The following is a 23,637-nucleotide window of genomic DNA, read 5'->3' on the forward strand; positions in this document are numbered from 1 at the left end:
AAACAGTATAACATGATGCTCTGGTCTGGTGGCTGACATTTAAACAGTATAACATGATGCTCTGGTGGCTGACATTTAAACAGTATAACATGATGCTCTGGTGGCTGACATTTAAACAGTATAACATGATGTTCTGGTCTGGTGGCTGACATTTAAACAGTATAGCATGATGCTCTGGTGGCTGACATTTAAACAGTATAACATGATGCTCTGGTGGCTGACATTTAAACAGTATAACATGATGCTCTGGTGGCTGACATTTAAACAGTATAACATGATGCTCTGGTCTGATGGCTGACATTTAAACAGTATAACATGATGCTCTGGTGGCTGACATTTAAACAGTATAACATGATGCTCTGGTCTGGTGGCTGACATTTAAACAGTATAACATGATGCTCTGGTGGCTGACATTTAAACTGTATAGCATGATGCTCTGGTCTGGTGGCTGACATTTAAACAGTATAACATGATGCTCTGGTCTGGTGGCTGACATTTAAACAGTATAACATGATGCTCTGGTGGCTGACATTTAAACTGTATAGCATGATGCTCTGGTCTGGTGGCTGACATTTAAACAGTATAACATGATGCTCTGGTCTGGTGGCTGACATTTAAACAGTATAGCATGATGCTCTGGTGGCTGACATTTAAACAGTATAACATGATGCTCTGGTCTGGTGGCTGACATTTAAACAGTATAACATGATGCTCTGGTGGCTGACATTTAAACAGTATAACATGATGCTCTGGTCTGGTGGCTGACATTTAAACAGTATAACATGATGCTCTGGTGGCTGACATTTAAACAGTATAACATGATTGTCTGGTCTGGTGGCTGACATTTAAACAGTTTAACATGATGCTCTGGTGGCTGACATTTAAACAGTATAACATGATGCTCTGGTCTGGTGGCTGACATTTAAACAGTATAGCATGATGCTCTGGTGGCTGACATTTAACAAGCGTACAGTCAATAATACAATAGAAAGAAAAAAGTCTATATACAGTGTGTTGCAAATGGCGTGAGGAGGTAAGGTAATAAATAGGCCATAGGTGATGATGTGCAAGTAGTGATACTGGTGTGCAAAAGAGCAGAAAAGTAAATAAAAACAATACGGGGATAAGGTATGTAGATTGGGTGGGATATTTACAGATGGACTATGTACAGCTGCAGCGATCGGTTAGCTGCTCAGATAGCTGATGTTTAAAGTTAGTGACGGAAATGTAAATCTCCAGCTTCAGCGATTTTTGCAATTCGTTCCAGTCGTTGGCAGCAGAGAACTGGAAGGGAAGGCGGCCAAAGGAGGTGTTGGCTTTGGAGATGATCAGTGAGATATACCTGCTGAAGCGCGTGCTACGGGTGGGTGTTGTTATCGTGACCAGTGAGCTGATATAAGGCAGAGCTTTACCTACTATAGACTAGATGACTGTGACTGATGCCTGAAGCCATTTGCTTGCATCTCGAGAAGGTCTTGATGAGTGTCTGATTTCCTGGGAAAGATCCACACTTCAAAGATTTTGGCCACACGATATCCCTTCTCTATAGCCTTAGAGAATTCAACGGTGACCAATACACCGGTCAGGGCTCTTTTTTGATCTGAATGATCACAAGGCTTTTCCTGGTTGTTGTTTTCACAGCAGTTTTCACAGCAGGGGAATGAAAGGTGTTTCTTGAGGTCCCTTGTGAGGCAACAGAAACAAGCCCCGGGGAGGGTATACAGTTGCTATTATCAGACCAAAATAGTTTTCTGATAAGTCAAAGTCCCGGTGAATAATTTCAGGATGCCCTATAGGGTAACAAAAGGAACTCATTACATGTGGATAAAGGGATGTAAAATCTACATATCCAATTGTTTCATCGGGTTGCGCTACATGCCGTAATGTCAAAGCATTGGTACGACCTCCATACAAGGCCTGTCGAGGTTCCAAGGTTTTGGGTATGTCAAAGGTGAAAAGGAAACCTTGAACATGAAGATCAGACTTTCACAAGAGTACTGTCCACTTGTGCTCCCACATCGTATTCACTTTCACCCCATAAGCAACCTGTAAAGATTCCAATTGTCTTAGAACTCCTGGTACAAAAGTATTTTGGGTTAAGACACACATGATCACAATCAAAGCAAGATTTACAACCGTGAAAGAAACAACAGTTGTATTCTAACACTGTCTCAACCCTGCCAATCTGTGTGTAACCATCTACATGGTAGGGTTCTATCTTTTCCCCCCTTTATTCAAAGCATGTTGAATAAAAATGCTTTTATCCTGGGACAAGCACTCCAAACATTGAATGGACTGTTAAAGGAATTCTAAATTCCTCTGTATTATTTCCCAATCAGAATTCATCACTCTGTCAATGCATTCGAAGGGCTTGTAAGACCCTATATTTTTACAAGAATGGACAGAGCCCCGGTCTTAAAAGTCAGGTAACAGCATTTAATTCAAGAGAGTACTGGTACATACACTTTTTACCACAGGTTATAAACTGAAAATGACGTCAGCGTTTTCTAAATGTTCTATCTCTTCCTGACACTAGTAGAGAGGCCCTATAGTTCTCGAGCCTTCCCTCCTCGCCTGAAGCCAAGGTCCGTCCCTGCCATCTGGAGATAGTTAATTCATTTGTACAAAGGAACAGACCGTCATTGTTACTAAACTCCTGACTGTATTATATACAATTGGGAATGGGAGCAAGAGAGAAAATTAATATATGTACAGTACATTATAGCATTTGGACTAGTCAGTCCTGATTGAAATGTATACATAATTAGTCATCATTGATAAAAATTCCCTTAACATATCCACCCTTTGATTAAATATTATACATTCAAACACACATTGTAGTTATATTGTAATATTGAAAAGCCCATTTCTATTTTTATTAGAGATATCTTGTCATCAAAACATCACCTAAACATAACCCAACACTTGCATTCGCCATAACTGTTTCTCAGGCCTACATCAGAATCATAACTCTTCTTATCAGGATTTTCGTTACAATCTTGATAAAAAAAACAGTCTAATACTGAGAAGGGATACAACCTAGCCTCCCTAAACATCAAATGGTCTCATCAAATATAAATTCCCCACAAATAAAAGATCCAGATTCGTCCACTTGTTCTGTAGACATGCATTCAGTCCTCCACGGGTCAGAACCTGGACTCGGCCCATACCGCACCATCTATTGTCATAGATTTCTCCAGAGTCCTGGAAATAAGGCCTCATACACAGGGAATTAGACAACCGCCCCCTAAAACTAAAACAGTCACACAGGTGAATGTAACCCATAACACAGTGATCATAACATTTTTCCATTTTCCAAACGTACTATCAAACCCAATCAGTCAGAGAAGTATCCACCCCAGAGTTTTCTGCCAACCCGTGAGCCAGGGTGGTCAAACCAGCTGAGGCTTCGGGCACTGATTCGTCCGGAGATGTGTTATTTGGGATGTAAGCACAAACATGGTCCTGATAATCACGCATACTTCTCCCTTTTCAGCCATTAACATATCTAATGCAATTCTATTCTGCCAAGCCATCCAGCTGGTTGCTTCAGTCTGTTCTGCAAAACCTTTAATAGCATCTCTGGTATACTTGTTAAAGCGCTGTTGATTATCATAAATATAATTAATCCAGTCCACATTCTTATTGAGAGTAGACCCCCCAGAAATGCTTAACTCTAATCCTGCTAGGATCTGATTTCTTGCTTTTACTCATCTGGCACCCCCCTTGGAACCCCAATGTTATCAATGTGTACTTAGTCAATAAGAGACCCGGATGGAATAGCTCTTTTCTCCCATTTGGCTATACTTCATGTCTTGGTGTTGAATGAGTGTGAAAGGCATTACAATGGAGCATAATCCTGTCCAATCTGTTGGTAAAACCTCGCCCTGACATAATTTCCCAAGAGTACTGTACCGGGCCAAACGGTAATAATCTCCTCCGGTCACTGTAAAGGGAGGAACCTGGGGATTTAAATAGTGCAAATCAATACAACTGTCATTATCTGGCATTCCTGCTTTCGTGAACAGCTTTACCATACCGGCCTAAACTCCTCTACCCAGAACCATACTAAGGTGTCGACCAAGACCTGGTCATATCTATACCACAACCCTAGATCCTCCTTCATTTCTGTTTAAAGGGTTAAGTGTATCTTTATGCAATACATCCCTCTCTCCTGATTACAATCAAAAACTCTCATATTCATATTCACTCTACTCTACCGTCTTCCATACTGGGTGAGTGGATTCATATAGCCCTCTCTCTCCAAATGAGCTATGACCTGTGTCCACGATCAATATGGGAACCTGCACCGATATATGCCATAATGGCTCAGAGTCCTAGACTGCCATGTAGTTAGAGACTCCATTTTGGTCTACATAAAACTCCATTGAGAGATCCTACCCAACCTCTATTCTAACTTCCTGTCTACCCAGATCTAGGGATCTCTTATGCTTATTTTGGAACAAAACCCTCATCGTCTAAACCATGGGTCAAATTACCACTCTCCGCATACTCAAGTAGGATGTGCTGTATCAGAAATATGTCACCCACGATAAAACAGCTCAGACGAACAGCTTCCATGTGAAGCCCCACCCTCTCCCCGAGAACACATCACTTAGCAAGAGCCAGACCCATCTTCACTTCTATGAACAACAACAGGGATGAAAAGACAGGGAGGGTTTTTTCATTCGAGAGATGAATTCTGTTAATTCCAGTTCTCCTCTCGAACACTGTTTATTGTTCGACAGTGTCATTGTGTCTTACCCTCCCGCCATGCGATATGAATCCGGGTATCTCTTTCAGCTAGCTGTCACCAGGAGTCCTTGGTATGGTCCCCCCAACAAGCCTCTGGGACTGGATTGAGTGACTTTACCTGTAGTTCACCTGTAATGCATAAAATCCTGGACATACAGGCTTGGTTAACAAACAGTTTCTCATAGGTTTTATATGATTATATCTTTAACTAAAAAAAGTTTTTATTTATTTTTTATTATTAGTTTATTATCCAATAGGCCACTAACTTACCTTTTGATACCTGGCTCTGCCCAGGTATCAACCTTATATACCCTAAATAATGACTTAGGTAGGATTAGTAAATTATCCTTATTTTCTGACATTATCATGTATGTCCAATTCTCTCTTGGGCATCCATTCATCTCAATCCTGTATCAATACTGAACAGTTATACTGACCAGAGTGCCCCCCCCCCCCTCTGTCTGGTGTATCCTGACTAGCTGAACAGTTATACTGACCAGAGTGCCCCCCCCCTGTCTGGTGTATCCTGACATACTGAACAGTTATACTGACCAGAGTGCCCCCCCCCCCTGTCTGGTGTAGCCTGACATACTGAACAGTTATACTGACCAGAGTGCCCACCCCCCCTGTCTGGTGTATCCTGACACACTGAACAGTTATACTGACCAGAGTGCCCCCCCCTGTCTGGTGTATCCTGGTCCTTTTGCACATAAAAGTACAGAATATGAGGAGGAGGTTGAGGGTTGTTCTGGAATTTCTAGAGAGCATGTTTAACTCTACTATGGTACAAAACCACAATCTTGATGTTCAACAAATTTTCTAATTTGACTATGCCAGAGAAAGCCACAGGCTCCTGTATACATAGACCTACAGCCTTTTGGATGTCACTAGCCTTTAGTAAAGCTTCTAAATCTGTACATCCAGGGTTGAGTAAATGTGATAGGCCTATTGCAAAGCATAACTGATTAGCAGGATTGTTAACGTTCATGAGATATGCTTTCTTATTGTTTATGATTTCTGATTGCATGAGACTATCTAGTTTCCTTCTCTGACCCCCTCCGCCTAGGGGTTGGCGGACGATTTGCACAACAAGTTCTAAGGTCTAGGTCAGCTATGATGGATAAATTAGATTGAACAAGACGTTCCAGCAGGGATATAAATTGTTCTAGATCTGCTTTGGGCATTTTTTAATCAGATTGGTGCTTATCAAGAAGGACAGAGCTTTACTGTACTGTCATCTTAGTAAAGCAACCATATGTTTGTGTAGCTGGACCTCTCTGGCTTTTATTAGCCCTGTAAAAGGCTGTGGGAAACCTATCTAGTAACTTGACCTCTCTCAGTTCTATATCATGATCAGTGTCCTCATTGATGCTATCTTCAATGAGTATTGGCTCTACCTCAGAATTGATTGTATCAAGCTGCATCTTACATCAACACATCATCCTCATCATAGCTTCAACCCTTCATCAGCACCATCATTGACCTCAGCATCGTTGACATTAACAGCATTGACCTCAGCATCGTTGTCATTAACAGCATTGACCTCACCATCATTAACAGCATTTGAATGTATCAACCTGTTTAGATGTTTTACTCTGTATGTCATCAGCGTCCTCTTCCTCCTTTTCCTCCTGTTCCTCTTGACATATTGGGTCTTCTATGTTTGTATAGGCCTGGGAGGAGACTGAAAGAAGAATATATACAAAATAGTGAATTAAAAATAAAATATATATCATATTTTAAATAAACAACAATATTAATAAAAGATAAAATGTTTTTTTTTTAAACAGAACATTTCTAATCTATTAATATATTAACACAGTTCTCACTGTTAGGTTTATAGTTGAATTACCTTTGGTTGTTTGATGGCTGTTTTTCTGAGGAATCCTCGATGTGTTTCCTATCCCGTTGTCCTCTTGATGTATAGACTCTGCATGATTCGTTAAGGTATCGTCACAATCTGAAAAACCAAAACATTAATTGAAATAGTTTTAACATATTCTTTCAACAAAATTATAACTAATAAAAACTGTTCATACCGTAGCCGTAGAGAGCTATAACTTTGTTCATACCGTAGCCGTAGAGAGCTATAACTGTGTTCATACCGTAGAGAGCTATAACTGTGTTCATACCGTAGCCGTAGAGAGCTATAACTGTGTTCATACCGTAGCCGTCGAGAGCTATAACTGTGTTCATACCGTAGCCGTAGAGAGCTATAACTGTGTTCATACCGTAGAGAGCTATAACTGTGTTCATACCGTAGCCGTAGAGAGCTATAACTGTGTTCATACCGTATCCGTAGAGAGCTATAACTGTGTTCATACCGTAGCCGTAGAGAGCTATAACTGTGTTCATACCGTAGCCGTAGAGAGCTATAACTGTGTTCATACCGTAGAGAGCTATAACTGTGTTCATACCGTAGTCGTAGAGAGCTATAACTGTGTTCATACCGTAGCCGTAGAGAGCTATAACTGTGTTCATACCGTATCCGTAGAGAGCTATAACTGTGTTCATACCGTAGGCGTAGAGAGCTATAACTGTGTTCATACCGTATCCGTAGAGAGCTATAACTGTGTTCATACCGTAGCCGTAGAGAGCTATAACTGTGTTCATACCGTATCCGTAGAGAGCTATAACTGTGTTCATACCGTAGAGAGCTATAACTGTGTTCATACCGTAGAGAGCTATAACTGTGTTCATACCGTAGCCGTAGAGAGCTATAACTGTGTTCATACTGTAGCCGTAGAGAGCTATAACTGTGTTCATACCGTAGAGAGCTATAACTGTGTTCATACCGTAGAGAGCTATAACTGTGTTCATACCGTAGCCGTAGAGAGCTATAACTGTGTTCATACCGTAGCCGTAGAGAGCTATAACTGTGTTCATACCGTAGCCGTAGAGAGCATGCTCTTGAATCCGTTTTCAGACCAGTCAGCCTTCTCGGGCAGTGGTGAAGCCGTTTGGTGTATTTGAGCTACAATTCTGTGGAGCCTTTCTGGATAGGGTGCAGGTGCAGGACTATTCAATGAATGGCAGGGGCTGCTTGCTGGTGTGTAGATGTATGACAAATCTTCAATTCGTGGGGTGTTTTGAGTTATGTCAAAGCCGGCTGTACAGAACGGTAGAATATCGTCGTTTTCAATACCCTCTAAGTCATTCAAGGGTAGAGCCCATAATGCCTTGGGTATTATTGTCTGGGGGCTGTCCGCTGTAAACACAAGATTAGGTTTTTAAAATAGTGTGCACACTTTGTTTAATGATTAATGAATAGAGATTATTACGTATTTTATTTTTGGACTTATGTCTGAAATATCTTGAGGGCGTAGGACTGAGTAAACATTGGCGTTCGGTTGTTCTTCAAAATCGTCATCATCTATATTTATAACTTCTGATTGTTGATGATACAAATCAATTATTGCAGGTAACAGCTGTGTAAATGCCGGGTATCCTATAGACGTTTTAAATAATATAAAAATATACATTTTACTTAAAAATAAATACAATTAACAAAAAAAAACACATAGTAATAATATCAATTACCTGAAAATTTAATGTCTTCTAGTTTTAAAATATATAACTGTTAAATATATATATATATATATATATATATATATATATAGAGAGAGAGAGAGAGAGAGTATTTATCTATGTTATTATTATGCTAAAATTATGCTAAAATGAAAGAGTCATGTAATGTTTCGTTATGCAGCTGAAAACCACTAGGTGGTGGCATTGCTCCATTATTTGGAACCAGCCTCTGAGTTAGTGATGGCTATTTAACCACCTGATAAATATGCATTCTGAGCCCTCTCCTGTACTCCCTCTTCACCCACGACTGCGTGGCCACGCACGCCTCCAACTCAATCATCAAGTTTGCGGACGACACTACAGTGGTAGGCTTGATTACCAACAACGACGAGATGGCCTACAGGGAGGAGGTGAGGGCCCTCGGAGTGTGGTGTCAGGAAAATAACCTCACACTCAACGTCAACAAAACTAAGGAGATGATCGTGGACTTCAGGAAACAGCAGAGGGAGCACCCCCCTATCCACATCGACAGGACATTAGCGGAGAGGATTGTAAGTTTGAAGTTCCTCGGGGTACACATCCGGACAAACTGAATTGGTCCACCCACACAGACAGCGTGGTGAAGAAGGCTCAGCAGCGCCTCTTCAACCTCAGGAGGCTGAAGAAATTCAGCTTGTCACCAAAAACACTCACAAACTTTTACAGATGCACAATCGAGAGCATCCTGTCGGGCTGTATCACAACCTGGTACGGCAACTGCTCCGCCCACAACCGTTAGGCTCTCCAAAGGGTAGGGAGGTCTGCACAACGCATCACCGGGGGCAAACTACCTGTCCTCCAGGACACTTACACCACCCGATGTCACAGGAAGGCCATAAAGATCATCATTCACCCCACTATCATCCAGAAGGCGAGGTCAGTACAGGTACATAAAGCAGGGACTGAGAGAATGAAAAACAGCTTCTATCTCAAGACAATCTGACTGATAAACAACCACCACTAACATTGAGTGGCTGCTGCCAACATACTGACTCAACTCCAGCCACTTTAATAATGGAAAATTGATGTAAAAATGTATCACTAACCACTTTAAACAATGCCACTTAATATAATGTTTACATACCCTACATTACTCATCTCATATGTACAGTGGGGCAAAAAAGTATTTAGTCAGCCTCCAATTGTGCAAGTTCTCCCACTTAAAAAGATGAGAGAGGCCTGTAATTTTCTTCATAGGTACACTTCAACTATGACAGACAAAATGGTGTCTTTTATACTGATAACAAGTTCAAACAGGTGCCATTAATACAGGTAACGAGTGACAGAGGAGCCTCTTAAAGAAGAAGTTACAGGTCTGTGAGAGCCAGAAATCGTCCTTGTTTGTAGGTGACCAAATACTTATTATCCACCATCATTTGCAAATAAATTCATAGGAAATCCTACAATGTGATTTTCTGGATTTTTTTTTCTCATTTTGTCTGTCATAGTTGAAGGTTGCCTATGATGAGAATTACACAAAAGTAACTGTCATCCACCAGAGCATCATGCTATACTGTTTAAATGTCAGCCACCAGACCAGAGCATCATGTTATACTGTTTAAATGTCAGCCACCAGACCAGAGCATCATGTTATACTGTTTAAATGTCATCCACCAGAGCATCATGTTATTCTGTTTAAATGTCATCCACCAGAGCATCATGTTATACTGTTTAAATGTCAGCCACCAGAGCATCATGTTATACTGTTTAAATGTCAGCCACCAGAGCATCATGTTATACTGTTTAAATGTCAGCCACCAGAGCATCATGTTATACTGTTTAAATGTCAGCCATCAGAGCATCATGTTATACTGTTTAAATGTCAGCCATCAGAGCATCATGTTATACTGTTTAAATGTCAGCCATCAGAGCATCATGTTATACTGTTTAAATGTCAGCCACCAGACCAGAGCATCATGTTATACTGTTTAAATGTCAGCCATCAGAGCATCATGTTATACTGTTTAAATGTCAGCCACCAGACCAGAGCATCATGTTATACTGTTTAAATGTCAGCCACCAGACCAGAGCATCATGCTATACTGTTTAAATGTCAGCCACCAGAGCATCATGTTATACTGTTTAAATGTCAGCCACCAGAGCATCATGTTATACTGTTTAAATGTCAGCCACCAGACCAGAGCATCATGTTATACTGTTTAAATGTCAGCCACCAGACCAGAGCATCATGTTATACTGTTTAAATGTCAGCCACCAGACCAGAGCATCATGTTATACTGTTTAAATGTCAGCCACCAGAGCATCATGTTATACTGTTTAAATGTCAGCCACCAGAGCATGATGTTATACTGTTTAAATGTCAGCCACCAGTGCTGGCCATAGTACACAGGCCACAATCAACAGCCTGATCAACTCTATGTGAAGGAGATGTGTCACGCTGCACGAGGCAAATGGTGGTCACACCAGATAGTGACCGGTTTTCTGATCCACTACCTTTTTTAAAAGGTGCAAGGCACCACTGCTCCACTTTCTTTACTGCTTTCTCTGAACTATTGTACTTGTGAACAATGATAAAATCATTGTGTTGGGCGATTTAAATGTTGACAAAGAGACTGACTCCAAGGCCATTGAATTTCTAAATAATTTTAGCTCTATGGACTTTATCCAACATGTTACTGGGTCCACCCATAACCACAGCCATACTCTGGACCTGGTTATTACCAAGGGGCTTTCTACTGGGCCCACCCATAACCACAGCCATACTCTGAACCTGGTTATTACCTAGGGGCTTTCTACTGGGCCCACCCATAACCACAGCCATACTCTGGACCTGGTTATTACCAAGGGGCTTTCTACTGGGCCCAGCCGTAACCTCAGCCATACTCTGGACCTGGTTATTACCAAGGGGCTTTCTACTGGGCCCAGCCGTAACCTCAGCCATACTCTGGACCTGGTTATTACCAAGGGGCTTTCTACTGGACCCACCCATAACCACAGCCATACTCTGGACCTGGTTATTACCAAGGGGCTTTCTACTGGGCCCACCCATAACCACAGCCATACTCTGAACCTGGTTATTACCTAGGGGCTTTCTACTGGGCCCACCCATAACCACAGCCATACTCTGGACCTGGTTATTACCAAGGGGCTTTCTACTGGGCCCAGCCGTAACCTCAGCCATACTCTGGACCTGATCCAAATGGAGAGGTTCTTGGAGGAAACTAATAAAGTAAAGAGTAACTGCAGAAAGGCAGAGCGGAAGTGGATGAAGTCAAAGTTGCAGGTCCATTATGATATTCTAAGAGAGCATCATATAACAAGGCCATTAGAAATGAGAGAGCATCATATAACAAGGCCATTAGAAATGAGAGAGCATCATATATAACAAGACCATTAGAAATGAGAGAGCATCATATATAACAAGGAATTAGAAATGAGAGAGCATCATATATAACAAGGCCATTAGAAATGAGAGAGCATCATATATAACAAGGCCATTAGAAATGAGAGAGCATCATATGTAACAAGGCCATTAGAAATGAGAGAACATCATATATAACAAGGCCATTATAAATGAGAGAGCATCATATGTAACAAGGCCATTAGAAATGAGAGAGCATCATATGTAACAAGGCCATTAGAAATGAGAGAACATCATATATAACAAGGCCATTATAAATGAGAGAGCATCATATATAACAAGGCCATTATAAATGAGAGAGCATCATATATAACAAGGCCATTATAAATGAGAGAGCATCATATGTAACAAGGCCATTAGACATTTTTATTATTATTTTTTATTTATTTTACCTTTATTTAACTAGTCAGTTAAGAACAAATTTTTATTTTCAATGACAGCCTAGGAACAGTGGGTTAACTGCCTGTTCAGGGGCAGAACGACAGATTTGTACCTTGTCAGCTCGGGGGTTTGAACTTGCCGCCCCAGAAATGAGAGAGCATCATATATAACAAGGCCATTAGAAATGCCAAATGGACTCGTTTTACAAACTTGATCACTAATGATCAGGATTATTAGAGAGTGCTCTTCTCCACCATTGATGGCCTGATAAATCCTACCCCCCCAAACCGTGTAAACTTTCCTCCACATGCAGCATATTTCAGAGATAAGATAACCCACATTAGACTGGGTATCAGTCAAGACCTGACTAGATGTCTGATGATATGTGTACTACCACACAAAGGCACTATGGATTTATTTTCCCTGGTTGACACAGACATGTTCAGGAAAGTGACATCACAACTTAACCCTCTACCTGCCTTCTCCATCCTTTTCACACCACCTTCTACCTGCCTTCTCCATCCTATCCCCACCACCTTCTTCAAAACAGGTTTTAATTTCATATACCTGATGAAGTACAAGCTATTGTTAATCACTCTCTGTTCACAGACACTTTCCCCACTGCACTAAAAACTGTTATGGTGAAACCCCATCTGAAGATAAGGAATCTAGATTCCTCAGCTCTTAGAAATTATTGGCCAATCTCCAACCTCTTAAGCAGAATTCTGAATTAGTTGGTGTTCCAACAGCTAAATTATGTTTTATTAAGTGCCAACTGTATTAAAAAAAATCCTATCTAGTTTTGTTCCAAACCACAGCACAGAGACTGTCACGCCCTGACCATAGAGAGACCTCGGGGTTCTCTATGGTGTTTAATGTCAGGGCGTGACTAGGGGGTGTTCTAGTCTTTAATTTCTATGTTGGTGTGAGTATGGTTCCCAATTGGAGGCAGCTGATGTTCATTGCCTATAATTGGGGGATCATACTGCGTGGTGGGATATTGTTTTTGTTTAGTGCTATGTGCTCTACGAGCTGCACATTAATTTATTTATTTGTTGTTTGAAGTTTCACCTCAATAAATATGTGTCACGCCCTGGTCTTAGTATTTTGTGTTTTCTTTATTATTTTGGTCAGGCCAGGGTGTGACATGGGTTTATTTATGTGGTGTGTTTTTGTCTAGGTTTTTTTTGTAGGTTATAGGATTGTGGTTAGTGGGGTTGTCTTGAAAAGTCTATGGTTGCCTGGAGTGGTTCTCAATCAGAGGTAGGTGTTTATCGTTGTCTCTGATTGGGAACCATATTTAGGCAGCCATATTCTTTGAGTATTTGGTGGGTGATTGTTCTTGTCTCTGTGTTTGTTTGCGCCAGATAGGGCTGTTTCGGTTTTTCACGTTACGTTTAGTGTTTTTGTATTGTTCGTCATTATCTTTATTAAAGATGTATGAAGACAACCACGCTGCATTTTGGTCCTCCTCTCCTTCACCGGAAGAACACCTTAACAAAATCACCCACCACAACAGGAACAAGCGGCGTGGTGACAGGCAGCGGAAGCAGGAGCAGCGAAATCCAGATTTCTGGACATGGGAGGAAATCTTGGATGGTAAAGGACCCTGGGCTCAGCCTGGAGAATATCGCCGTCCCAAAGAAGAGCTGGAGGCGGGGAAGGCGGAGAGGCGCTGGTATGAGGAGGCAGCACGGCGACGCGGATGGAAGCCCGAGAGTCAGCCCCAAAAATGTATTGGGGGGGGCACACAGGGAGTATGGCGAAACCAGGTAGGAGACTGTGGGTGAAATTATATACATGATTTTAGTAACACAAGAGAAAGATACACTTATGGGTTCATTTCCTGTTCTGGTAAAATACATTGTCTATTGTATAGGACAGGAAGCCAGAGTGGGGCCATGGGAGAGGGCAACACATAGACGCCTAGGGCAGCTGGACATACAAAGGTCAGAGGGATATACAAAGGAGGGGGTCAGCCAAATGACCAACTGGTGGATTATAGACATGACTCACATATCCTTAGGACATGAAGACGCTGAAGGAATGACAGGGGAGACCCACAGTCTGCTGATCCGAGATAAAGACACACATTGAGCTAAGTGCAGGGACAAAGCAAGCCTATAGCATAGAGGAATGTATAGTATTTTTAGGGCAGCTGGACACAAAAAACTAGAGATAAAGACACATGGAGTTAATTACAGGGTCTAAACACAGGCCACAGGAAAGAGGGACGTATATTATCTTTAGGTCAAAGCAAGGGTCTTGTCACCATTAGGATCTAATGGAAAGCAGATGGGGGCGTTATTGGGCTGAACCAGCAGGATGCACGGATTGGGATGTAACTTAATTTGCATATGGGAGGGACTTATATGGTAGGTGTATAACTCAGAGCGAGGGCTCTGAAAAAGTGTGTGTGTTCCGCGGACCGCTCCGGCTTATGATACTGTTGTATTAAAAGTCTATATTGATTTTCATATTTGAACCGATTTGCCACCACAAGACCTGCGCCAACTTCCTGTGCTTACCGGGGGGCTAGAGAGACCGGGCAGGCACCGTGTTATGCTGTAGAGAGCACGGTGTCTCCGGTGCGGGTGCATAGCCCCGTGCGGTACATACCAGCTCCTCGTATCGGCCGGGCTAGAGTGTCATGAAGCATAAGAAGCTATTATCTGATGATAGCACAACCAGTCAACAAAGAGGGTAGCATATTTCAACCCTGCAGGCACTACACAAAACGCAGAAATAAAATATAAAACATGCCTTACCTTTGACGAGCTTCTTTTGTTGGCACTCCAATATGCCCCATTAACATCACAATTCGATTAATTCCGTCCATATATATCCAAAATGTCAATTTATAAAGCGCGTTTGATCCAGAAAAAAACAGCTTCCAAAATGCGCAACGTCACTACAAAACATTGCAAAGCTGCCTATAAACTTTGCCAAAATATTTCAAACTACTTTTGTAATACAACTTTAGTTATTTTTAAACGTTAATAATCGATCAAATTGTAGACGGGTCTATCTGTGTTCAATACAGGAAGACAACAAACCAAGCTACTTTTCAGGTCTTGCGCAACTCTCAACAGTGTTACGCAGTTCCAAGATGGCCTACTTCTTCATTGCACAAATGAATAACCTCAACCAAATTCCAAAGACTGGAGACATCCAGTGGAAGCGGTAGGAACTGAAAACAAGTAAATAAGAAATATAGTTTGCCAACGAGAACTCACTGAACAGACAGAGACCTAAAAAAAAATCTGAACGGTCCTCTGGGTGTTTGCCTGCTACATAAGTTCTGTTATACTCACAGACATGATTCAAACAGTTTTATAAACTTCAGAGTGTTGTCTATCCAAATCTACTAATAATATGCATATCTTATATTCTTGGCATGAGTAGAAGGAAGTTGTAATTGGGCACGCTATTTATGCTATTTATGCAAAACTGAAAATGCTGCCCCCTATACCTTAAGAAGTTCACCAACTACTTTGCAGACAGAGTTCAGTGTGTCAAATCGGAAGGCATGTTGTCCGGTCCTCTGGCAGTCTCTATGGGGGTGCCACAGGGTTCAATTCTCGGGCCGACTATTTTCTCTGTATCTATCAATGATGTTGCTCTTGCTGCAGGCGATTCCCTGATCCACCTCTACGCAGGCGACACCATTCTGTATACTTCTGGCCCTTCCTTGGACAATGTGCTAGCTAACCTCCAAACAAGCTTCAATGCCATACAACACTCCTTCTGTGGCCTCCAACTGCTCTTAAACGCTAGTAAAACCAAATGCATGCTTTTCAACCGTTCGCTGCCTGCACCCGCACGCCCGACTAGCATCACCTAGAATCACCTAGAATATGTGGACATCTATAAGTACCTAGGTGTCTGGCTAGACTGTAAGCTCTCCTTCCAGACTCATATCAATCTAAAATCAAATCTAGAGTCGGCTTTCTATTCCGCAACAAAGCCTCCTTCACTCACGCCGCCAAACGTACCCTAGTAAAACTGACTATACTACCGATCCTCGACTTTGGCGATGTTATCTGCAAAATAGCTTCCAATACTCTAGTCAGCAAACTGGATGCAGTTTATCACAGTGCCATTGTTACTAAAGCACCTTATACCACCCACCACTGCGACCTGTATGCTCTAGTCAGCTGGCCCTCACTACATATTCGTCGCTGGACCCACTGGCTCCAGGTCATCTACAAGTCCATGCTAGGTAAAGCTCCGCCTTATCTCAGTTCACTGGTCACGATGGCAACACCCACCCGTAGCACGCGCTCCAGCAGGTGTATCTCACTGATCATCCCGAAAGCCAACACCTCATTTGGCTGCCTTTTCATTCCAGTTCTCTGCTGCCTGTGACTGGAACAAATTGTAAAAAATCACTGAAGTTGGAGACTTTTATCTCCCTTACCAACTTCAAACATCTGCTATCTGAGCAGCTAACCGATCTCTGCAGCTGTACATAGTCCATCGGTAAATAGCCCACCCAATTGACCTACCTCATCCCCATACTCTTTTTATTTATTTACTTTTCTGCTCTTTTGCACCCCAGTATCTCTACCTGCACATGACCATCTGATAATTTATCACTCCAGTGTTAATCTGCTAAATTGTAATTATTCGCCTACCTCCTCATGCCTTTTGCACACAATGTATATAGACTCCCCCTTTGTTTTCTACTGTGTTATTGACTTGTTAATTGTTTATTCCATGTGTAACTCTGTGTTGTCTGCTCACACTGCTATGCTTTATCTTGGCCAGGTAGCAGTTGTAAATGAGAACTTGTTCTCAACTAGCCTACCTGGTTAAATAAAGGTGTTCTCAACTAGCCTACCTGGTTAAATAAAGGTGTTCTCAACTAGCCTACCTGGTTAAATAAAGGTGTTCTCAACTAGCCTACCTGGTTAAATAAAGGTGAAATTAAAAATAAAATAAATAAAGTGGTAATTTATTTTAGAGCCAACACAGAGACAGGCTTATTTAAAGTGGTAATGTATCTTAGAGCCAACACAGAGACAGTCTTCGTTAAAGTGATAATGTATCTTAGAGCCAACACAGAGATAGTCTTAGTTGAAGTGTTAAATGGTCTTAGAGCCAACACAGAAACAGCCTTAGTTGAAGTGTTAAATGGTCTTAGAGCCAACACAGATGCCAAACAGCTCTCTGTCCTTGTACTCTTTAAAAAATGTATATAGCCTATCAACATTTCAACGTGTTGGCACACTGTGTAATAAATCGATAATTGTGTGCTAAAAACGTGAATGTGTTTTTGCAGAGCAAACAACCATGCGGACAACCATCCATGGAGATCAGTGGACAAAGGGCTGGACAATGGGCCGCACCGAAATAACGCATGGTTCCCAAGAAACCTCTTTAGTGCGGTTCATCAAATCAAATCAAATGTATTTATTTATATAGCCCTTCGTCCATCAGCTGATATCTCAAAGTGCTGTACAGAAACCCAGCCTAAAACCCCAAACAGCAAGCAATGCAGGTGTAAGAGCATGGTGGCTAGGAAAAACTCCCTAGAAAGGCCAAAACCTAGGAAGAGACCTAGAGAGGAACCAGGCTATGTGGGGTGGCCAGTCCTCTTCTGGCTGTGCCGGGTGGAGATTATAACAGAACATGGCCAAGATGTTCATAAATGACCAGCATGGTCGAATAATAATAAGGCAGAACAGTTGAACCTGGAGCAGCAGCACGGCCAGGTGGACTGGGGACAGCAAGGAGTCATCATGTCAGGTAGTCCTGGGGCATGGTCCTAGGGCTCAGGTCCTCCGAGAGAGAAAGAAAAAGAGAAGGAGAGAATTAGAGAACGCACACTTAGATTCACACAGGACACCGAATAGGACAGGAGAAGTACTCCAGATATAACAAACTGACCCTAGCCCCCCGACACATAAACTACTACAGCATAAATACTGGAGGATGAGACAGGAGGGGTCAGGAGACACTGTGGCCCCATCCGAGGACACCCCCGGACAGGGCCAAACAGGAAGGATATAACCCCACCCACTTTGCCAAAGCACAGCCCCCACACCACTAGAGGGATATCTTCAACCACCAACTTACCATCCTGAGACAAGGCTGAGTATAGCCCACATAGATCTCCGCCATGGCACAACCCAAGGGGGTGCGCCAACCCAGACAGGATGACCACATCAGTGAATCAACCCACTCAGGTGACGCACCCCTTCCAGGGACGGCATGAGAGAGCCCCAGCAAGCCAGTGACTCAGGCCCTGTAATAGGGTTAGAGGCAGAGAATCCCAGTGGAAAGAGGGGAACCGGCCAGGCAGAGACAGCAAGGGCGGTTCGTTGCTCCAGAGCCTTTCCGTTCACCTTCTCACTCCGGGGCCAGACTACACTCAATCATATGACCCACTGAAGAGATTAGTCTTCAGTAAAGACTTAAAGGTTGAGACCGAGTTTGCGTCTCTGACATGGGTAGGCAGACCGTTCCATAAAAATGGAGCTCTATAGGAGAAAGCCCTGCCTCCAGCTGTTTGCTTAGAAATTCTAGGGACAATTAGGAGGCCTGCGTCTTGTGACCGTAGCGTACGTGTAGGTATGTACGGCAGGACCAAATCAGAGAGATAGGTAGGAGCAAGCCCATGTAATGCTTTGTAGGTTAGCAGTAAAACCTTGAAATCAGCCCTTGCTTTGACAGGAAGCCAGTGTAGAGAGGCTAGCACTGGAGTAATATGATCAAATTTGTTGGTTCTAGTCAGGATTCTAGCAGCCGTATTTAGCACTAACTGAAGTTTATTTAGTGCTTTATCCGGGTAGCCGGAAAGTAGAGCATTGCAGTAGTCTAACCTAGAAGTGACAAAAGCATGGATTAATTTTTCTGCATCATTTTTGGACAGAAAGTTTCTGATTTTTGCAATGTTACGTAGATGGAAAAAAAGCTGTCCTTGAAATGGTCTTGATATGTTCTTCAAAAGAGAGATGAGGGTCCAGAGTAACGCCGAGGTCCTTCACAGTTTTATTTGAGACGACTGTACAACCATTAAGATTAATTGTCAGATTAATAAAGGAGATTATAAGAGTACATGGCCATAAAGGAGATTATAAGAGTACATGGCCATAAAGGAGATTATAAGAGTACATGGTCATAAAGGAGATTATTAGAGTACATGGCCATAAAGGAGATTATAAGAGTACATGGTCATAAAGGAGATTATAAGAGTACATGGCCATAAAGGAGATTATAAGAGTACATGGCCATAAAGGAGATTATAAGAGTACATGGTCATAAAGGAGATTATAAGAGTACATGGCCATAAAGGAGATTATAAGAGTACATGGCCATAAAGGAGATTATAAGAGTACATGGCCATAAAGGAGATTATAAGAGTACATGGTCATAAAGGAGATTATAAGAGTACATGGCCATAAAGGAGATTATAAGAGTACATGGCCATAAAGGAGATTATAAGAGTACATGGTCATAAAGGAGATTATAAGAGTACATGGCCATAAAGGAGATTATAAGAGTACATGGCCACAAAGGAGATTATAAGAGTACATGGTCATAAAGGAGATTATAAGAGTACATGGCCATAAAGGAGATTATAAGAGTACATGGTCATAAAGGAGATTATAAGAGTACATGGCCATAAAGGAGATTATAAGAGTACATGGCCATAAAGGAGATTATAAGAGTACATAGTCATAAAGGAGATTATAAGAGTACATGGCCATAAAGGAGATTATAAGAGTACATGGCCATAAAGGAGATTATAAGAGTACATGGCCATAAAGGAGATTATAAGAGTACATGGCCATAAAGGCCAGATTAATTTTTCAAGATGTTCAAACATTCATAGATGACCAGCAGGGTCAAATAATATAAACAGTGGTTGTAGAGGGTGCAACTGGTCAGCACCTTAGGAGTAAATGTCAGATGGCTTTTCATAGCCGAGCATTCAGAGGTCAAGATATAAAGTGTGTGAGAGAGAGAGAGAGAGAGAGAGAGAGAGAGAGAGAGAGAGAGAGAGAGAGACAGCTGCATGTGAGCAGAGAGAGTATCGAATGAGAGAGAGTGGAATGTAAAAATAAGAATGGCAGTTTAATATGCAGATCACCACCCTTCCCAGAGTTTAAAGAATGGTCTGTGTTCAATGATTAGTGACATTGTGGTATTTAAGGCATGTGACCAACTATTTCACCACCATTTCGCTCTGCTCTGAGACAAGCATTGGGACTGGTCTTGATAAATAAATGAGATTTTTATTTTTCACTGAATCTCTGTTTCGTTATTGGTTAGACTACAATTAGGGTGTGGAAATGTTAGGATTATTTTGCTCTCAGCACTGTAGACTACTCCCGACCGTCACGTTGTACAGCGCCATAACCCTGATGGTTTTGTTTTTCATTTTCTTGGAATAGAAACACCATAATATTAATCAAATGAATTATAGCTACATTTCTTAAAATCATTCCCATATACTATGTTCTTACAAAAGAAGATCTTAAATTCCCTAGTACAGCCAATATTTAAAAAAATCTACTGCTTCTCAAAGATGCCCTCTGGTGGTCACACTAGCACTAATTAGCATTAATGGTAACAATGGCTGACACTTAAATAACGTGCCATAGAACTCTGAGGCAGCCTGCAAGGTGTGCTGCATTTCGACACAACGTTTACAGGAAGAACCACTGTAGCAAGCTTGGTAGCCTTAATTTAGCACTCCGTCCTTATAAAGTAAAATCTATAATTGTAATGTATTTTCTTCTTGGCTTTAATAGTAGCTTCAGACTAAACATGACTCACTCAGTTCCAGGTTGGACTTCAGACTAAACATGACTCACTCAGTTCCAGGTTGGACTTCAGACTAAACATGACTCACTCAGTTCCAGGTTGGACTACAGACTAAACATGACTCACTCTGTTCCATGTTGGATGGTGTTTCAGGTTTCTGTTGGTTGTTTGCCAGACCATTTGCTGTAAATCTTGGAAATAAGAATCTTTGAATACTTCCAGGTAGATTTGTCAATAATCAGGTTGAAGGTTTGGAGTTTTGATTTGGAGTGAATGTTATGTTGTGGAGGTTAGTATCCTGTATATGTCCTTGTGGAAAAATCCAAGTTGATCTCACTCTAAATCTATCTTTTTGTAAAAACATGCTGAAAAATGTGGGAGTGTCTCTGTCTCTCCCTCTGTCTCTCTCTCTCCCTCTCTCTCTCTCTCTCTCTCTCTCTCTCTAGGCCCCCTCATACTGTCACACACATCTTTCACACCTCTCAGTCCTTCTCAGGAGGAAGTATAGATGGGTAGAGAGGAGATGTGTGTGGGGGGATGGACAGGCTACAAGTCACTAGAGTTTAGATACAGTTAGTGATCGACACATTGAGATGGAACGCACCTGTCTTCTACTCTGTGAGTTTAATATTATCTAAATGGTTTAATATATATGTGGTTCAATGTCTAGATATCTTTTATATATCTGTGTGGTTTAATATCTATATAGTTTAAAATCTATATAGTTTAATATCTATATAGTTTAATATCTATATAGTTTAATATCTATATAGTTTAATATCTGTATAGTTCAATATCTGTGTAGTTTAATATCTATATAGTTTAATATCTGTATAGTTCAATATCTGTGTAGTTTAATATCTATATAGTTTAATATCTATATAGTTTGATAGTTTGATATCTATATAGTTTGATATCTATATAGTTTAATATCTATATAGTTTGATATCTATATAGTTTGATATCTATATAGTTTGATATCTATATAGTTTGATATCTATATAGTTCAATATCTATTTAGTTTAATATCTATATAGTTTGATATCTATATAATTTGATATCTATATTGTTTGATATCTATATAGTTTAATATCTATATGGTTTAATATCTATATGGTTTAATATCTATATGGTTTCATATCTATATGGTTTCATATCTATATAGTCTAATGTCTATATGGTTTAATATCTATATAGTTTAATATCTATATGGTTTAATATCTATATGGTTTCATATCTATATAGTCTAATGTCTATATGGTTTAATATCTATATTAATATCTATATGGTTTAATATCTATACAGTTTCTGATTGAGAACCATACTTAGGTAGCCTTTTTCCCACAGGTATGTGTGGGTAGTTGTCCATGAATAGTTTCCTGTGAGCACTTCAGTGGCTTCACGGATTAATTTTTGAAATTGATTGTTTTGTTGGCGACATCTGATAATAAAGTAGTGTGTACGCTCCCCACGCTGCGCCTTGGTCAGATGATTCCTCTTCTTCCGACGACGAATGCCGTGAAGAAAATACAATTGTTTTAGATGGTCTACTACTACACCTGTCTGCATACAGTACTACAACTACACCTGTCTGTATACAGTAGTACTACTACACCTGTCTGTATACAGTAGTACTACTACACCTGTCTGTATACAGTAGTACTACTACAACTGTATGTATACAGTAGTACTACTACACCTGTCTATATACAGTAGTACTACTACACCTGTCTGTATACAGTAGTACTACTACACCTGTCTATATACAGTAGTACTACTACACCTGCCTGTATACAGTAGTACTACTAAACCTGTCTCTATTCAGTAGTACTACTACACCTGTCTGTATACAGTAGTACTACTTCACCTGTCTGTATACAGTAGTACTACTACACCTGTCTATATACAGTAGTACTACTACACCTGTCTGTATACAGTAGTACTACTACACCTGTCTGTATACAGTAGTACTACTACACCTGTCTGTATACAGTAGTACTACTACACCTGTCTGTATACAGTAGTACTACTACACCTGTCTGTATACAGTAGTACTACTACACCTGTCTGTATACAGTAGTACTACTACACCTGTCTGTATACAGTAGTACTACTACACCTGTCTATATACAGTAGTACTACTACACCTGTCTGTATACAGTAGTACTAATACACCTGTCTATATACAGTAGTACTACTTCACCTGTCTATATACAGTAGTGCTACTATACAGTTTAATATCTATATAGTTTAATATCTATATAGTTTAATATCTATATGGTTTAATATCTATATAGTTTAATATCTATATAGTTTAATATCTATATAGTTTAATATCTATATACTTTAATATCTATATGGTTTAATATCTATATAGTTTAATATCTATATGGTTTAATATCTATATGGTTTAATATCTATATAGTTTAATATCTATATAGTTTAATATCTATATAGTTTAATATCTATATAGTTTAATATCTATAAGGTTTAATATCTATATAGTTTAATCTCTATATAGTTTAATATCTATATAGTTTAATATCTATATACTTTAATATCTATATGGTTTAATATCTATATAATGTAATATCTACTATGGTTTTATATCTATTTCGTTTTGTATCTATATTGTTTTGTATATCCTCTTAAAAGCTAACATATAGAATTGTTTTAATATCTATATACATCTCCAATATATATATCTATATACCCCCACTTGAGAACCCAATTCAGATCCCTCCAACTTGAGGAGGGCATATGAGGTATGCGGTCAG

At 40.5% G+C, this 23,637-nt stretch overlaps 2 protein-coding genes across 8 annotated transcripts in view; one reads left to right on the forward strand and one right to left on the reverse strand.

Annotated features, from left to right (window-relative positions):
• Positions 1-1,317: 1,317 nt before the first annotated feature.
• On the reverse strand, positions 1,318-21,322 carry LOC116353900 (uncharacterized). 6 transcript variants are annotated; one of them, XR_004203264.1, is made up of 5 exons: positions 20,987-21,250; positions 17,782-17,869; positions 7,644-7,963; positions 6,608-6,715; positions 1,318-6,439 (listed from the first exon to the last, which is right to left on the reverse strand). XR_004203264.1 is itself a non-coding variant. In XM_031791569.1 (2 exons), the coding sequence occupies exon 2, from the start codon at positions 7,639-7,641 to the stop codon at positions 6,775-6,777; it is 867 nt and encodes a 288-aa protein (XP_031647429.1). In that variant the 5' UTR covers positions 7,642-7,963; positions 20,987-21,261; the 3' UTR covers positions 6,722-6,774. The 6 variants fall into 6 exon arrangements, 2 of the variants coding, with proteins under 2 accessions (XP_031647429.1, XP_031647430.1); XR_004203266.1 differs by lacking the exon at positions 7,644-7,963 and having other exon boundaries at positions 20,987-21,322; XR_004203265.1 differs by lacking the exon at positions 17,782-17,869 and having other exon boundaries at positions 20,987-21,245.
• LOC109885699 (low affinity immunoglobulin gamma Fc region receptor II) overlaps positions 21,292-23,637 on the forward strand; it is a 47,488-nt gene continuing 45,142 nt past the window's right edge. Inside the window, exon 1 of one of the 2 annotated variants that reach the window (XM_031791556.1) lies at positions 21,292-21,478. In XM_031791556.1, the coding sequence (XP_031647416.1) occupies positions 21,454-21,478 (25 nt within the window). In that variant the 5' untranslated portion in view covers positions 21,292-21,453. The remainder of the gene's footprint in view (positions 21,479-23,637) is intronic. The other variant, XM_031791557.1, reaches the window with a different exon arrangement.

This window comes from Oncorhynchus kisutch, linkage group LG16 (assembly GCF_002021735.2).
Source record: "Oncorhynchus kisutch isolate 150728-3 linkage group LG16, Okis_V2, whole genome shotgun sequence".
NCBI classification, from domain to species: Eukaryota; Metazoa; Chordata; class Actinopteri; order Salmoniformes; family Salmonidae; genus Oncorhynchus; species Oncorhynchus kisutch.

Coding starts and splice junctions, on each gene's coding strand:
- LOC116353900 (XM_031791569.1), bottom strand. CDS start 7,641: ATGAACACAGTTATAGCTCTCTACGGCTACGGTATGAACACAGTTATA.